At 45.6% G+C, this 19,398-nt stretch overlaps 1 protein-coding gene across 1 annotated transcript in view; it reads right to left on the minus strand.

The window, feature by feature from the left end:
- Positions 1–318: 318 nt before the first annotated feature.
- LOC147701038 (uncharacterized) overlaps positions 319–19,398 on the minus strand; it is an 86,192-nt gene continuing 67,112 nt past the window's right edge. Inside the window, exon 5 of the mRNA XM_086929298.1 lies at positions 319–449. Within this exon, the coding sequence (XP_086785424.1) occupies positions 319–449 (131 nt within the window). The remainder of the gene's footprint in view (positions 450–19,398) is intronic.

Here is a 19,398-nt window from a genome sequence, read left to right on the forward strand (position 1 = left end):
AGTGAAATACACATGCACACACATATAATAGATTTTCAAGGTTTCAATGTGCCTACAGGTGAAACCCAACAAGCAGATAAAGCTGGCCCAATGGAAGTGGTATTTGAACACAAACAGCATGGTGTTTATCTAATGTGCATCACTTTGGCCTAATTATTTGTAGCCAGGATGGTGATAAGGAGATGTGATTTGTCCAAATTATGGTCCTGTTTATAAAATCTCACTCTCCGCATCAGATGGTTCCTGTGGCCACAGTGAATTATCGATGATGCTACCTATGATTAACAAAAAGATGAATTGTAGACTTCTAAGGCCATTTTAAACTTTATTGGAAGGAATACACTTTAAATTAAAATTATATGATTTAGATGACGCCATGCTGAGAAGTCCGACATCACAGGCATCCGTGGTAGCACACCCTTTCATGCTGTACATTTTCACCGGTTTACCTGAAACACAAAGACAGCACACCTCAGTTTCCCATCCTCTAGTGTACTTTGTATGTAAGTATAACTGTAGAACTCTGCATATTATGCATTGTTTGACTGGGTGAGATATTGTGTGAATATGAACAGCAGTACATTGCATTTTTGATGAATGAACTGAGAGTTTCTTTCTAAAAACAGAAGGCACAAATAATTGGATTTATTTCTGTTCGGTTATGATACTAAGAACTTAATTAGAGAACATAATTTGTAATTGACTGTACTTGGTGGGAACCTCATACCCAGATGGGTAAATTTCTCAGGCGAAAGTAGCACATTTTTAAAATAAACACTTTTGCTGCAGTAAGTCACTTCAGTATTATATTATTTGTTCATTATTTGTTCATTGTACTATATTCCACAGTCTTAAAACCTTTAGGCTGACACATGTTTCGCTTGATGTTTGGATTGATTAAATAAGCCTTCTGAAGGCTAAATTAGACAATAAAACAAGAAAGCAAAAGTTAAACCGAATAAAGAACCTCAGTCCAAAGTTCATTTTATATTTTTTCAGGTATGCAATAACCATATTACTGGAAATAAGGCATCATGTGTTTGACTAACAATACATGTTAAGAGCATAACCTTCAACAGCAATAAGTGAGGATGGGTGCCCAATGGCTAGGACACTGAGATATAAGAATATCAGTGATGTATATTTTATTGGAAAGACAGCAGGCGCACTTAGAGGGGTAATAACTTGGTATGTGGTAATCAAAGCATCATTTTTCATATATGAGTTGTAATACTATAGCTGCTGTGGCTATTCAGGGTAGCATTTACTGTACCATTGTGCGTTGTTCTGACTGTTCCTCCCATTGCACATATGGGGGCTCATCCCTAGGTAGTCCATTTCACAGCTGTTCCTACAGGCTACTCAGAGCCGTTGAAATGTTGCGCATGCAGGGCCTTGTTCTGATTGGGTGAATGCTTCATTATTCAACAACATGATCTTTCAGCAATTCTGATTGGGTGCGCTTGCAACCAATTAGAAGATATTTCATGCAGTTAAAACCATTCTGATCTGGCTGCGAGTGGTTTATGGGGTTTAGTGCAAAACCTGCATATTCTGCCTTTCTCTAGTCTGCTCTTGGGGCATATTGTTTTGCAATTTTATACATTGTGATCTTGGTTCTCAGGGAGGGTTCAACAAGGGAACCCGACTACCTTACATATAAATGTTGCTCTTGTAGGGAAGCATAATGTAAAGATCTGGATTGGAGGCATCCAGTTGCGGAATTGGTCGATAAAAGCAAAACCAAGTAACTCTCAGTGGCAAGGCTGTATTTGGCCCAAAACATAAGATCTTCAATAACCAACACGTTCCCATAGGGAGCCAGTAAAGGAGAGGAAGACGGACATAAATGATAGTTGTCCTGCTCAGGACCAGAATAAACACTCTGGTTAAGTTGTCTTTTTTAGAGGAGATAGATGACATTCCAACAAAGAAGAATTGCAATAGTCCAACCTAAAGATGCTGAGGGCCTGGAATAAGTTTTTTTCTGGATCAGCTCTACAGGAACAGAGTAATTGTCCTGATTACTTTAAGCATAAACAAGTAGGTTGTTAGCTTCTCAACTTGTGCCACAAAAAAATGTTGTCATCAAAAATAACGTACAGAATTATTAAAGGCCAACTTCACTATGGACAATAATTTGGTAGCACCTCAAAACAATCCCATGGCATTTAGGAAACTGTTAAAAAAGTGTTATATGGCACTTTGGGAGACCCCTCCAGCTGCAGCAATTACTCCCCGGAAGTTTATTGAGGCTACGAGATGCAAGGAACACAGGACCTGCACATGGGTGGGTATGGCATGTGTCCTGTGGGTCTGCTGCTGAAATATAGGGTCTAACTCAGCAATTAGATCAGAGGGGACGATAACGATGGCCGACGGTCCGTCACCGCCTGGCCGGTGTGGCCCTCCCCCGGCCTGGCAGGTGTAGTTTTGCCAACCACGGCCGCGAATCCCCGACCGCCACATTACGATGGGCAGACATAGCCGAATTTCCATCCGCCGTGGTAAATCCATTTCCGCCGCCAGTAGTTTGGTTCCACAATGAGGTCGGACTTAGCCAATAGCCAATAGTGAGAGACCACTGTACCAATTACAATGCCACCCATCGAAACACGGCGGAAGCAACACAGTGGAGCAAAACTGGAATCCCAGAGTGCTCCACGCTGTCACTACCACAATGGATCTTGCCCTACAGGCCCTACCTCTGCTGTTCTTGATCCGCCATCAACAAAGACGCCACTGCCGTTCACAATGCCGCAGGTACGTCAATGACACACATCCACAAACAACACCAACACTCAACACCTGACTTGCAAATGTGTTCCTGTCCTGGCCACTACAGACCTTCTGGTGGGCCCAGGACCATATCCACCAGTGTCATTGCAAGGCGCCGCAACTTGTTAACACACTGCTACGCATCAGTACCATCCATCAACAAAGTAAGCACCGCCATCTCCCCGTCACGTCATCGCAGCGGAGAGAACGCAGAGAAACATCCATACAACCCAGTAGGCATGGCCAGCGCGGCACATGTGCAGTGTCAATGAGCGGGTAAGGACTGAGTGGGACCTGGGCCCAGAGTAAATAGCGTGCCCACATTGGTAGCATCTGTCATTACCTGATACAATCACAGCAACTAGCATCATAACCTGCACCACATACCCATCTGACAATCAGGGAAAGTGATGTCTGGCAACCAGGTTATAGATGTAATGTGGCTAAACAACACCTGTACTGACAAGCTACACTGGTGCCACTGGTATCGGCCCCCCTCGCTGCTAGTGGCAAGGTGAGTGTCAGGGACCAACGCCAACCAGCATACAGGTGCCCCTGCTGTCAGCCATCCTCCCTGCTAGTGGCAAGGTGAGTGCCAGGGATCTAACCCCACCAGCATACTGGTGCCACACAGGTGCCCCGGGTGTCAGCCCCCCTACCTGCTAGTGGCAAGGTGAGTGTCTGAGATCAAAGCCAACCAGCATACTTGTGCCACACAGGTGCCCCTGGTGTCAGCACCCCTCCCTGCTAGTGGCAAGGTAAGTGCCAGGGATCAAAGCCCACCAGCATACTGGTGCCACACAGGTGCCCCTGGTGTCAGCCCCCTCCCTGCTAGTGGCAAGGTGAGTGTCGGGGATCAAAGACAACCAGCATACAGGTGCCCCTGGTGTCAGCTCCCCTCCCTACTAGTGGCAAGGACAGGCCAAGCACACTGTCTGACTACTCAAGTGAGCACATACAAATATACCTATGTGAGTATGCAGACAGGCCTACACAAAATTACAACACACACAATACTGTTCACACATCCAAACCCATAACACAGATAACACCAACCATGGTCACCCCGCAAGTCACACTGTGTGCACAATACACCTTGGTTGTGACATAGCCTCCTGACATCACATGTGTACAATTGAAGGAATGTCAAGGTGATATGATGAGTGTAAGAGTACATCAACACAAACAAGCATAATTGCACTCCCAAGCCACATAGTTGACCTAACAAAAGTGAGTGTTACGTCAGTCAAACAGTTACAAACCTAATCAATGAAATAGCAATGTGGAAGTGCCTTGCAGAGCATGTTGCATATTGAGCCATATACACCCATAAAACTGTTTAGTTCAGCAAGTGCACCAATGAAGTATACAACAGGAGTAACAGTTTTTATTGCAAAATAACACGATAGCCATCAAATTGCCAACAAAGAAAATGACATTGTCCAGTCCATAGTTCAAGCAATGCACATGTGTGCATGCATGAAAATGTACACAGTGAATGTGACACACAGTGCACTGACATGTGAATCCAGATACTACAGTGATACCAGAGCTCCGTCCAGGCAAAGCTGTGGGAGAGATGATAATGTAGGAATTATTTGGCATCAGACCTGCCTGTCTTCTGGATTTAAGGGGTCAGAGTGACCTTGGATACAGAGGACCGGCAGAGGTAGTAGTGGCTGTGCCATGCAGAGGGCTGAATGGCCCGGGTGGCATGGTGGCACATGGAGGCGTGCATTAGCTGCCGTGAGACAGGGTGGGTGAGGGAGACTGATTCTGCAATGGACAGCGATATAGGTTTAGTACAGCGCAGAGACACAAAGAACGATGCATGCACAACACCAAAGTACAAAATGACAACACCATGTTGCACAACACCCTGAGCAGTGTGCGTTTGTAACAACAATGCTAGGTACAGAGGTAGATGCAAAAATGCATTGTTGACAGCAAGGTCCCATGTGACGTACATACAGGCAAACATCTAGGCCGTGCTCCCTATGAACCCAACATGGACATCCCTGTAGGCAAACCCATGTTCCTGCGTGTGATGGAGGCATATAACACAGCCTGTTGCCCCTGTCACATATGCTCTCACTGTAAGGAGACAACACAAATACTAGGAATTGCATCTTACATTGTACCAGAGCTAATGATGCATTTCAAATCTTGCAAGTAATCACAAAAACAATTGCACGTTGTTGTCAGAAGTGTAGGTCACACCATTTCAAGGTCCTACAAGGGACAGATCGTCAAATGCACACTTACATGTTGCACACTGCTGTAGACTGCCTGCTGATGTTGCTAACACCCAGAAATGCACAACATGTCATTATCGCACATGTCATGACGCAAAATCAAGTGCCATTGTACCTTAAACATGTGGATTCACATCCATAGAAGTAACATGACACCTGTACTCCACACATAAGCCACTGAGTAATAATCTCATCTGAATTGACAAATCAACAACAACACAAAGGGCTCACGGATACCATTTATGCAGTCAGTCAGTCACACACGACGTCAGTCTTCTCAGAATACTCGGTACAAAAGGGGGTGGTGATGGACGGAGCATCTGAATCAATCAAACACTCACACCCAGTCAAAAGATCTGGGTTCAATCCATCACCGTTCTTTAGCCCACTCTGCCACCCCAGTTCAGACATGGCTATATGCAAATCAGTCTGATCCTGTGCCTCATGGGAACAGTCCAGCCCGAACTGCCAAGCCATGTCTTCCCTGGACCGGAAACAAGCTTCCGAGGACCGGTTTCTGGCATTCCAGCCATCTTCAGCCCGGCTTACTTGAATCCAGTGGCAAAGTGAGCAAGGGACTCACGTCTGAGCATACCCTGCCACACATTTGGCGACCAAAAGCGGTACAAAAGGGGGTGGTGATGGACGGAGCATCTGAATCAATCAAACACTCACACCCAGTCAAAATATCTGGGTTCAATCCATCACCGTTCTTTAGCCCACTCTGCCACCCCACTTCAGACATGGCTATATGCAAATCAGTCTGATCCTGTGCCTCATGGGAACAGTCCAGCCCGAACAGCCAAGCCATGTCTTCCCTGGACCGGAAACAAGCTTCCGAGGACCGTTTGCTGGCATTCCAGCCGTCTTCAGCCCGGCTTGCTTGAATCCAGTGGCAAAGTGAGCAAGGGACTCACGTCTGAGCATACCCTGCCACACATTTGGCGGCCAAAAGCAGTACAAAAGGGGGTGGTGATGGACGGAGCATCTGAATCAATCAAACACTCACACCCAGTCAAAAGATCTGGGTTCAATCCATCACCGTTCTTTAGCCCACTCTGCCACCCCAGTTCAGACATGGCTATATGCAAATCAGTCTGACCCTGTGCCTCATGGGAACAGTCCAGCCCGAACTGCCAAGCCATGTCTTCCCTGGACCGGAAACAAGCTTCCGAGGACCGGTTTCTGGCATTCCAGCCGTCTTCAGCCCGGCTTGCTTGAATCCATTGGCAAAGTGAGCAAGGGACTCACGTCTGAGCATACCCTGCCACACATTTGGCGGCCAAAAGCGGTACAAAAGGGGGTGGTGATGGACGGAGCATCTGAATCAATCAAACACTCACACCCAGTCAAAAGATCTGGGTTCAATCCATCACCGTTCTTTAGCCCACTCTGCCACCCCAGTTCAGACATGGCCTATTACAGTATACATATAAACATTCACTAGTGAGTTTGTCACGTGTGAGTGGGCAATAACATCACATGGTACAATCAGAGTAAGTCCTGTATCTCAACAACATTTGTCCGTGTGCCAGCTTTGAAAAATGCAAGGCACTCCCTTCCCTCTGCCCTGTCAGCTATGTTGCCTAATGTGGCTACAAACATCATTTAAATTACATTACATTGCATGGCAGTGTGACCCAGATTTACAATAGCTAATCTCACAACAACATGTTCGATGCTGTAGTGCAGAAATGGCAGGAGAGGTGTACCAATTACCTCCTCAGCACATGTGTCCCAATGCAATTCACAGGGCCCATGTATGGTGCATGCAATGATAACTATATGGATCCCTGCATATGAACTTGCACTCACAGGTACATACTAGTGCACAGGAACATCAAGGTTACATTCTAAGCAGTATCACACTTGTATTCAGTCACACTTCCCAGTACACCTAGGGCAACAAAAAGCTGTCCATACTGTCCAAGGACCTCGTCCACCAGAACCGCAAGCTCCTCTGTGGTGAAGGGACTGGCCCTGAATTTCTCCGTCCTCTACATCACAGGATCCAGGAATCTGGGAAACAAGCAGTTGCTGTGGAGTAATGGCAGTCAGCAGTGTCTGAAGGCATGTGAGATATGTTGGGCTTTCACAGATATTTATAAGCCCCTGGGGTTGTTACAGTGATAGCCAGCTACTTTAATTTAGCTGGCTGGCTGTCATCTTTCAAATATGTCCAATGAGCAGACCCGCGGATGCAGAGCACGCCTACCCCGGTTTTCAAATATTGCATCACACCACCGCAATCGTGGCTCCCATTGGCTGCAATGGCATTGGCGGTGTCACACCGCGGAGGCCAGGCGGTCGCTACCACTATGTTCCATCTTACAAGTGGAGAAGTGTGGCTCAGGGGTTAGAGGCGGCAGACCCGGAAGCTGAGATCGGCCCTGGACCAGGGTTCAATTCCCCGCCTCGGCGGGTCTTGGGCTAAAAATTCCACGGACTCGATAATTCTCGCTCCGGTGCCTCCTCGACTCACGGGTTCACACTCTGCGACTCTGGGCAATAGCTTGCTTAATCTCCACAACGGCCCGTCGCGTCGGGATGCCTGGCTTTCACCTTGTGGATACCCTGCTGGGATATCTCACAGGGGAATACCAGGACAGGTTCCCTAAGCAAGCGCCGGGAAACCCACTGCGGGTAGCTGTGCGCTATATAAGCTCAAATACATTTACAAGTATGTCCAATGAGCTGACCCGCGGGTGCGGCGCACGCCTACAGCGATTTTCAAATATTGCATCACACCACTGCAATCGCAGCTCCCATTGGCTGCAATGGCATTGGCGGTGTCACACCGCGGAGGCCAGGCGGTCGCTACTGCTATGTTGCATCTTACAAGTTTGTCCAATGAGCTGACTCAGTTGGAGCCCCATCTGACACCTCAACGGACATATCCAACTGCCTTGTCCCCAACAGTGAAGCTCATGGCAGCCCTGCATTTTTTTGCTACAGGCTCTTCCCAATACATGGTTGCCATAGGTGGTGGTATGGCGCAATGGATGTTCAGCATGGTGCTGAGGGAGGTTGTGTCGGCAATGCTGCTGTACAAGGACCAATACATTAGATTCCCAAGTACACAAGATTTGCAAGCTGTGAAGGCTGGTTTTTATGCCATTGGCCGCATTCCTCATGTAGTGGGGTCCATTGACTGCACACACACTGGCCTTGGACCACCACGAGCATGTGAGCAGGTGAATAGGAACAGGAAGCACTACTATTACATTAATGTGCAGGTGATGTGCCAAGCTGATTTAATCATCAGCCATGTGTGTGCGAGATTTGTCGGCTCTGCCCATGACTCCTACATCCTACGGAGCAGCGTGATTCCACGGTCGATGGCAGATCTGCATCCAGAGTGTGCATGGCTTGTAGGTGAGTAGACTGAGTCAAGTAGTGTTCTGTGTGTGACATGTTGTTCTCTTCCACTGTTTGTATCACTAACTTTCTCTGTGTATTCCACACCTAGATGACTCAGCGAATTCCTACAGGCCTTGGCTGCTGAGCCCAATTAGGAATCCAGGAACCACGGGTGAAGTCAACTACAACGAGGCACATGTGATTCAGCGCACCTTCGGCCTGCTGAAGTCCCGATTCCGGCGATTGGACAAAAGTGGATGTGCACTGTTGTATTCCCCACAGAAGGTGTGCCGGATAGTATTGGCATGCTGCATGCTCCACAACCTTGCCGTGCGCAAAGCCGTTCCACTCATCCTGGATGAGGATGAGCAGCAGATGCCCCCTCCTGCAAACCCACATACTTTCAGTGATGACGATAGAGGTGAAGGGGAAGGTGGTGACCTGCGTCAACAGCTAATTGCCAACTACTTCCCTTGAATGTAAGTGACTCGATAGGACAGGGAGAGCATTTGTTGGCTTGGATGTCAGTGTGAAGACATTGATGTGCTTGACTGCTTGCTGTTGTGGCGTGTGAGATGATGGCTGATGTGTGTTGCACAGGGTATTTGTCTCCAGGTACTTCATGTGTATGTTGAGTTTATTGTGCATTGCTATGCGTGATTGTCTAAGTACCATTGAGGACTATTGATGTGTTTCAGCTGCAATGTCATCCTCTTCTGTCTTTCCAGGTTCATTCACACTGTAAAGGCCTCTTCACATTCCCTTTTTGTGTTATGGTGGACACTGAATTGTCATTGTACCTAGGTAAATAAACATGGCACAGACACAGACATAGGTATGTGATGGGTGTTTATTGAAACAGAGGATTTGTGCAAGTGAAGTGAATATGCACACAATTTTGAGTGTATACATTGTTTGTCTGTCATGGTAGATGAGATAAATGTAGTAGTCTGCACAAACCAGGAGTCCCGCAGTCCAACAGACTCAGGCCATTAAGTTGGCAACGCGGGCTAACAGAGACTACATAGTCCATGCAAGGGTGAATAACAAGGAACCATCATGGCTGGATCCTTGCTTGGCATTGGTATGTTGGCCTGCCACCAGATCCTCCCCTGAGGATTCTCGGACAGCCCCTTGTGCGTTTGGCAGGGGCTGCACTTGCTCCAGAGTCAGTGGTGTCTGAGGACTCCTTCTCCTCCTGCACAACCCTCTCTGTATCTGTGGCTGATTTGTTGTTCTGCCTGGCAGGCATGCCACAGGAGGAAGGGGTGATCTGCACTTGTGCCTGGTAGCCTGTCCCTCAGCAAATCCACTAGCTGGCCAACAACCAGTTGGCCCATCAGTGTGTCCATGGACTGCTGCAGCTGGCACATTACTCCATGATTCTCCTGGTAGGAACCAAGGACTCTTGCAATGGTGGCCAGGGATTCAGGGTCACTGTCCTCCTGTGTCTTTGCCCCATGTCTCCTCCCACCTGCCCTCCTGCCATGTCCCCGTGGCATTGTCCCACGACGCACTGGCACACTCTCCCTGCCATGCTCTGAATGTGCAGTGGTATTTGTAACCACCGTGGCAGGACAACTGTTACAGGCAGTAGTGGTGATGGGGTTGTTGGAGGCCACACAGGTGGCGGTAGCAGGGGTCAGCGCAGTTGTCGCCGTGGTGGGGAGGATGGTGGTGGATGCCACACAAGTCATAAGGGCAGGGGCCAGCCCAGTTTTTGTTGCCATGGTGGAGAGAAAGTTGGTGGATGCCACACAGGTTGTGGTGGCAGGGGCCAGGCCAGTTGTTGTTGCTGCGGTGGTGGTGACGGTGAGGGCTCGAGCCATGTTATTCCCTGGCACACCAGAGGGGCCAGCTTCAGAATCCAGGTCGGAGAATATGAATGAATCTGCATCTGAGTGCTCACGTTCTGGTGGCGGGGACTGGCTCTACATGTTGTCATCATCCTGTTTATTTCGTTGTCGTTCTCCTGTTGGACAGAGGTCATATGGAAATTAAGTTGCACGCAACAAGCTTGATGTTACACTGATATTTGTGACGTGTTGCAACAGATGAATGACAATGATATGGCTTTGCATGTCTGTAAGAAGGCAGTGCACCATGACATGATGTCGAGGTACATACCTTAATAGTCCATGGCATCTGTTGAGAATTTGAATTGGTGCCGTGTACATACGGTGTGACAACACAGACATGTCGTCATGTACATGATTTGCATTGCTGTTGTTGGCATGTGGCAACATGCATTTGGGAAAGCTGAGCATGCTGCACATGGTTATTACCTACCTGTAAGTTTTACAATAGCAATGAGAGAGCTTCCCATGCTTGGTGGTGTGGGGAGTGCTACATCCTGCTCAGCTGTGGGATAAGGGGGTCTGGTGGGATTGGTAGTGCATGACTCCCACCACAAGACAGCGCTCCCAGGCAAGATGGCTACCTACCTGTTAGTTCGGTTGGTGTGCTGCAGTGGCTTCCAATTGCTCCTGGGTGGGATAGGAGGGGGGTCCATCTTGGTAGGATGTGGGACAGGGGGCATGATGGGAGAAGTGGTACAGCCCTCCTTTCCACAAACAGCCCTCCCTGTGAAGATGGCTACCAACCAGTTAGGTGAAGGTGAACTCTGCAATGGCTTCCAGGTGCTCCTGGGTGGGGTGGGAGGGAGTGCCCATATTGGTAGGCTGTGGGAGAGGGACATGGTGGGAGTAGTGGTACAGGCCTCCCTCCCCAAACAGCCCTACCAGTGAAGATGGCGACCTACCTGTTAGGCGAAGGTGAACTATGCAATGGCTTCTAGGTGCTCCTGGGTTTGGTAGGAGGGAGGATCCATCTTGGTAGGCTGTGGGACAAGGGCATGGTGGCAGTAGTGGTACATGTCTCCCTCCCCCAAACAGGCCTCCCAGGCAAGATGGATACCTACCTGTTAGGTGAAGGTGAACTGGGCAATGGCTTCCAGGTGCTCCTGGGTGGGGTAGAAGGGGAGGATCTATCTTGGTAGGCTGTCAGACAGGGGCATGATGGGAGTAGTGGTATAGACCTCCTTCCCCCAAATAGCCCTCCTTGTGAAGATGGCTACCTACCTGTTAGGTGAAGGTGAAATGTGCAATGCCTTCCAGGTACTCCTGGGTGGGGAGGGAGGCAGTGCTCCATATTGGTAGGTTGTGGGGCAGGGGGCATGGTGGGAGTGCGGGTACAGGGCTCCCTTCCCCCAAACAGACCTCCCAGGCAAGATGGCTACCTACCTGTTTGGTGAAGGTGAACTGTGCAATGGCTTCCAGGTGCTCCTGGGTGGGGTAGGAGGGGGGATCCATCTTGGTAGGCTATGGGACAGGGGCATGGAGGGAGTAGTGGTACAGGCCTCCCTCCCGCAAACAGCCCTCCCTATGAAGATGGCTACCTACCTGTTAGGTGAAGGTGAACTGTGCAATGGCTTCCAGGTGCTTCTGGGTGGGGTGGGGTGGGGTGGGAAGGAGTGCTCCATCTTGGTAGTCTGTGAGACAGGGGGCATGGTGGGAGTGCTGGGTCAGGCCTCCCTCCCCCGAAACAGGCCTCCCAGGCAAAATGGCTACCTACCTGTTTGGTGGATTTGAACAATGCAATGGCTGCCACATGCTTCTGTGGTAGTGCTACATCCTACTCAGTTGTGGGACAAGGCGGCATAGTGGAATTTGTAGTGTAGGCTGCATGTACATGTGCCATAACTTAAATACTGTTAGGGACATTTGTGCTGAATGAGAGGGAGTTGATGTGGGATCTGTGAGACCTGTTTGGGGGGAGTGATTTGGACATGAAAACATTTGGGCCTAGAAACAGTTGCTTTACAGTTGCGCAAGATCCTACATGGCAGTGTTATGGCACTATTTTGTTGGTACTTACCAGACTCCAATCCACCCTCAATTCCAGTGCAACTCTCTGGATGCAGTATACCCAGCACCTTCTCCTCCCATGAGTTGAATGTTCTTGGTGGGATGGGAGGTCTTCTGCCAGTATGGTTGGCCACCTCACGGTTCTTGCTGTTCTTCTCCTTGACCTTGCTCTTAAGGTAAGTCCACCTCTTCCTGATCTTCTTCCTGTTGCATGGAACTTTCCCTACTGCACTGATTCTGTCCACTATCCTTTGCCACGTTTGACTTTGCCTGGCTGCTGGGGTCTGTTGTACCTTGCTTCCGAAGATCTATGGCTCTACTCTTTCGATTTCATCCACCATGACTGACAATTCACCATCAGTGAATTTTGGCATTTTCTGTACCATGGTGTGTGATGTGCTGAGTGGTTGGGAGTGCAGTTGTGGGTGAGGGTGATGATAATGTGTGTGGTGTAGGTGTGTTTGTGATGGGGTGATGTGTTCAGGTTTGGCTTGTGTTTGTGTGATGAGGTAGGGTCCTTCGCTTCTGAAGTTTTGATGGGAGTGTGGATTAGGCAGGGGCTGCTTTTATGCTCAGCTATGTGGGTGTGTTTTCAGGGAATACTCATGTCCTGTGTTGTCTGTGTTGTCTGTGTTGAGCTGGGTTTTGTAGTTTATGTGTTCATGGGGCATCTGTCAAAGAGATGTGTTACTTGTTTCTATTGGCATAGCCAGTTGCACTTCCATATTAGTTGGTTTTGTGCTGTAGTAGCTTTGACCGCCATTACTATTTCCGATGGACCGCTGCGGTTGGATTGCACTGGTCCGGTCTCCGGGGCTCACATTCATCATTGTTGGCATTTGCAGCAGTCGGTAACAAGCGGTCGTACCGCAAGCACCGCAGTGCTATCATGATTGCACTGGCGGGAATTCCGCTGGTGTATCAGCGGTTTGTGGGCTTTCTGAGGCAAAAAGGACCGCTGTGGACTGTGTTTCAGCTTTTCCGCATGTGCACGGCGGTGTTTCATGGATTCTGACCGCGGAGGGTGTTTTTTCCCCGCAGTGCATTGTAATGGGACAGGCGGGCCCGTTGCGAGCCATAGGTGGGGGTCTTTTCCCATTGCCTTGGCGGTACGGACGATGTTCAGCCCACCATCGTAATCGGCCCCTTGGATAGCTGCAGCATTCAGCCTATATTTATCATAGATCTCCTCCTCCTTCTGCCCTATGAATGTGACGAGCCCTCTAAAGATTCTCTCCTGGATCCTCCTTCTCCAGCGCTCTTCGTCGTGACCAGGAGGATGAGGCTGAGAGCAGCAGTGCTCTCAGTCTCATCCTCCTGGCCATGACGAAGAGCGCTGCCACAGTGAGATATTGTGATGCATTCTGGTACTGTTTAAGTAGTTTGCTGATGATTTCCACCTGTTTTTGCTTATGTGTACTTTTTACCACCTGATTTGATTTCTTCTAGTTTAATGAATGCAAATAGCCATTTTTGGCTAGTTCTGTATTTGCAAAAACTTGATGCATCCCATTTTGCAATTTCATAATTGCGCTTCCTAAAATACAGAATTGGTATTACGAAAACTACTATTTTGTGCGAATTCACTTGATGCATCCGAATTAGCCATTTTGCGATGGGAACCCGCATTTTTCACTGATTCGCAATATTTCTCATCGTAAATTAGCTTGATGCATGTGGGCCCATATATTTTGTCTTGCCACGGCCCCCGCTGCTTGCAGAGGGACCCAAAACAATCCAGAAAAATCTAGACCCCCCTATAGTGCATTTCAATAATAGAAGAGTATTGTTTGCAAACATAGGGGTTTGGATCCTAACCCAGGCAAGACGTAGGGCGTCACTCACATTTCTCAAGCTGTGATACTAATTCATTAATATATAAGAGAAACAAGGTAGGAGCCAGCAACCACCCCTGCCTTACTCCCTGTTTATACAGGATGGGATGTGTTAATTCACCCCCGGGCCCGCATCTGGCCTTGGCATAATTGGTTGAATGTAGTCTAGTTAAAACTGCTATAAGATACTCAGGGACCCCCAACTCAGCCAATAACTTCCACAGAGTCTCTCTGGGGGCTAGATCAAAAGCAGACTGAAGGCCCAAAAATATAACAAAGTCTGCAGTTGTCACATGAATGTATTTCCAGTATAACAATTACAGGTATAACACCTGGTCAATTGTTCCTAAGCCATCCGTGAAACCCACCTGCAAGAAAGTTAGCACATTCAAATCGGACATCCACTCACTCAACCTATTCAAAATTAACCTACCAAACAATTTTTATAAACTAAAAATTATGATTATGATCCCTATCCTGCCTGGGGACTACTGCCATGTACACCAAGGATTGCCGCAACCTAATGTCTAATAAGGTATAGCCAATAAGTCTGGTGCATTGTAGTCAATGATACGTGTGGCTTCCCTCCTGGTCAGAACTGGTTCTCCCTTTACATGCGCATAGATGATTCCTATATGTAAAAGCATGTCGCTGCAACAGATCAGCAGACACCCTCTTGACCAGGGGGAGTGTGAGGCCGCGTACACCCCAGCATTCGGATCACTGACAGAATAGCGAGGAGAAGAATATTGAGCTGCCACAATATAGAGGTAAGAATATTGAGTGACAGAATATTAACTTCCTATCTACAAACAGGCAAGGTCAAAAAATGGAATCCTAAATAACGTTGTTGATAATATAGTTTGCTAAAATATTGACTTTTTAAAATGTCTTAAAAGTAATATAAAATTAATGAATTAATAAAGATAATTAAGTAAAACATACTTAAAATGAATTAAAGAAGATAAAAATGAATGAAAAATAAATGTTATATAAAAAAGTAAACATACATTTTTTATGTATATTAACTCAATATCGAAAAATAATCAATATTTAACATATTAAAAACATAACTTAAAATATAATTAAATAAATATAAATATACCTATATTATACATATATAAAATCATTATATATTTTAAGTTAAAACATTAAAATAAATATTTAAACAAAAATAATATATTTTTAAATATAGCAATACTAAAAACGTTTCATAGCGTAGGGGATAGAATTACTATTCCCACTCCAGTGAGTGGTACAGTAGGGAAAGTGTTGAATACCGGGTGGATAAAAATGACTATTCCCTCTCCAGCGAGTGTAACAGTAGGGAAAGTGTTGGTTAGCAGGTGGGTACAAATTACTATTCCTGCTGCAGCGAGTGCAACAGTAGGGAAAGTGTCGATAGAGGGTGGGTAAAAATTACTATTTAGACTCCAGCAAGTGTAACAGTAGGGAAAGTGTTGGATATAAGGCGGGTAGAAATTACTATTCCCACTACAGCGAGTGCAACAGAAGGGAACATGTTGTAAAGCGGGAGGGTAAAAATTACTATTTCCACTCCAGCGAGTGCAACAGTAGGGACAGTGTTGGATCGCGGGTGGGTAAAAATTACTATTCTCACTCCAGCGAGTGTAACAGTAGGGAAAGTGTTAGATAGAGGGTGGGTAGAAATTACTATTCCCACTCCAGCGAGTGCAACAGAAGGGCACGTGTTGGAGAGCGGGAGGGTAAAAATTACTATTCCCACTCCAGTGAGTGCATTAGTAGGGAAAGTGTTGGATCGCGGGTGGGTAAAAATTACTATTCCCAGTCCAGCGAGTGCAACAGAAGGGAACGTGTTGGATAGCGGGAGGGAATTTTTCAAAATGAATTTACCTCCCACCATTTTCCCTTATAAACATCACCTACAATATTGTAAAATATTAATAAATTTACATATTTACTTAACAAATAATTAATTAACTAATAAAAATTAACAAGAAAATTAATAACCATCAAATCTAAATTAATTCACACAACTAATATAAAATACCTGTTAATAAATATTATATAAAAAGTAATTACAATTATATTAAAATTAAATTACTTCATACCCTACTTCCCTATCAACCCTCAACCCGCTCATAAAAAAGTACACAATTAACATATTTACAAATTAATTATTAATAATGAATATCTAATTAATTAGTAATTAATAAAACAAATCAACACAAAAAACATATTTACCAATCAATTATTAATTGTATTGAACAATTTATAATTAATTAGTAATAAGTTAATTAACTCAAGTAACAATTTAAATGATTAAATACAAATTATTAATTAATACAATAGTTAATTTCAATTAAATTACTTCCCACCCTATTCCCCTATAAACCCACAACCTGCTACAAAATTAAATTCCACAAAAAGTAATTAACATATAATTAATTGTTTCTAAGTAATTCTAAAAAAATTAATTATAATTACATTACTTCCCACCCTGTTTCCCTATATACCCACGAACCGCTACGGAATTAAATTACGCAAAAATTAATTACCAAAAAATACATTACTTAAAAAAAATTCAAACACACCTTACAAATATATATACATACTTTTAACAGAAATAGTAACATACAAAACACTAAAAAAAGTTGATATTATTAACAACAATATTTTGACAATCGATATTACTAACTATTATTAATCTCGATATTTCCTACCTGCATGTCGCTATTCTTAAACACTATATTTTTGCAAGTCGATATCCTGTCCACTCGATATTAAAAACGTAATATTTTGTACATTCAATTATTTTAATTCAATATTATGACTAGTTACCAAGGCTTGATCCTATTCACCGATAAGATCTTCTATAAGGACAGACAATGGCTCACATTTTCAATTCAAAAGTGCCTGCTGCTATTTTAAAAGAATCTGCGGGCAGATCAGCTGTATGGGAACCAATCAAATCAGTTACTTGAAGCTCAGCTCCAATTCCACCATGCCTGCAGTACACAATATATAAGTAGTATACACTACCTGTAGGAAAGGAAAGGGAAACACACTGTACGTCAGCACTACCCAATGCAAACTCCCTAGACATACAACAAACAGTACTTTTGATCCAAACTGGCAACTTTCCAGAGGGTCTTCCCTCCCCTCTGGTGGTAGCAGTCAGGTTAAAATTGACAAACCCTGATTGGTGTCTGGGGCAACTAACCGAGAGGCAGATTCACTAAGATTTTATGCTGTGTTTATGTCACAAAAGTTAAGTCCTTTTGTACAATTTTCTTTCCAGTGCTAAACTGGATTAGCACTGGAAATAAAGTGCAAGTATCTCTAAGCAGCACATTGCGCTGCTTTGCATTACTTAGTACCAAGGGGGCATACCATTGGTGGTGCATGGGCATTCTAATGCAACCATCCAAGGTTTCTGACGCTAAACCCAATTTCCTAAATAAAGTAGACAGAGTTTAGTATCCAAAATTACGCACCCTTCAACCAAGCGCTAAGAATGAAAATATTTTTTTTCTCCTTTATATTCTGACTTCACATGTGTGCTACACAATACAGCACACAAACAAAGTGGGAAGATGTTTAAAATGGGTCTAAGCATAGTATTTTGAACTAGATGGGTAACCTTCTAGTACAAAACCTGCGCTTGACTCATGGAGACACACTTGCACTATATCGCAAAGGTGCCTCTGTGGTGTACAGCAGCAAATACAGCACTGCTCAAGGGAGAGGTTAGGAGAGTGCCATATTTCAGTAAATGTGGTGCTCTCTAGCTCTCTCCTTCTCACGCAAGGCAGGATTTGTGGCTTCTGCACTGCACTGCATGATAAATTGGTAAATCTGGCAGAAAATCTCTTGGAACAATCAGATGTCTAATGAATCTGTGGAAAGACCCAAATCAGGGTACTCAAGTTTTGACACCAACCCAGCATCATTCCTGGAGATGATCTTAGTATGGGAGTGCAGGTGCAGTGGAATGTCACCCAAATCGTGAGATTCCAAGGCTATGAGGGATTTAAGAGGAGGCCCAATATAACTAAGGAAGGGGATACAAACTCCAGAAGGCATGGGGTAGAACATGGGGATTAGTACGACGGCTGCACCTTGGTGGGAAGGAATTTAGAGACTAGCAGCCATAACATTGCTATTGCTGGGAGACAGACCAGAGTGTCAGTCTAAACTATTCAGGTTAGAGCGAGGAAGAAAAGTGTTGGAGGTTGAGATTGAAAACCCATCTCCAGCAGCAACCCTGGGTGACAAATGCTATAAAAACATGCCAGGGGGACAAGGCTAATGTCGTCTCTCACTAAAAGGACTGGAACCTCACTCTTGACCAACATCTGAGCAAGACCAAGGTTCCTACAATTGATAACAACACAATCCGTTCTAATGTTTCTGGGTGATGGGCCCACCCAAACGCTCTCACTACCAATAGTATGTTGTGATATTTAGGGATTTCGAAATCCGTATGATTGATCAATCAATTACCTACCTTTTTTTTAAAAACAATCTTTATTACACAATTTATAATACATCCCCTCCCTTGCCCACCCTCACCCTTCCCGATCCAAACCCACTGTACAGATAAAAAGAAAATGTCACCCTTAGGCAGATTATATACATCGATACATAAACAAAATAGATCCCAACAGAGAATAAATCTAACAAATTCCTATTCAGATTCAAATCAACAAGCTGCACTTACAGATCCTCAAATTAACCCCGAGTAGGTATCCCTGACCGATTCCCAATGCTAAACCCCCAAGGCGGTTTCGCATACCTTATTTGTAAGGTGCCTATAAAACTCCTTGTGGAATCCCTGGGGTGGGGCAACACCAGTGAAATTGATTACATAGGAACAGCAGGCAAGGGGGAGGTTCAGGCAAAATTGAGGCTTAGAGGAGTCGCTTGAATTTATGAGTCAGGCCCTTATCAATGTGCCCTGTTTATATGTGCGAGGCCGCATATGCCGGCTAGTCTGACACGGTCGAGCAGAATATCATGGTCGACCGTGTCAAATGCAGCCGACAGATCAAGCAAGACCAGGGCCTGAGGAGTGCCCAAGTCTGCATTGTGACGTAGGGAATCTAGGACTGCAGTAATGACCGCCTCGGTTGAGTGCGCCAGACGGAAACCGGCTTGTGCAGGGTCCAAAATGTCAGACTGTTCAATGAAGCTTGACAAATGAGATGTAACATGGGCTTCAAGTATTTTAGCTAAATGTGGCAACAAAGATATTGGCCTATAGTTAGATAGGGTAGTGGGTTCCATGCCTGATTTTTCCGCCAGTTCTATTTCCTTTGA

This window comes from Lissotriton vulgaris, chromosome 7 (genome assembly GCF_964263255.1).
Source record: "Lissotriton vulgaris chromosome 7, aLisVul1.2, whole genome shotgun sequence".
Classification (NCBI taxonomy): domain Eukaryota; kingdom Metazoa; phylum Chordata; class Amphibia; order Caudata; family Salamandridae; genus Lissotriton; species Lissotriton vulgaris.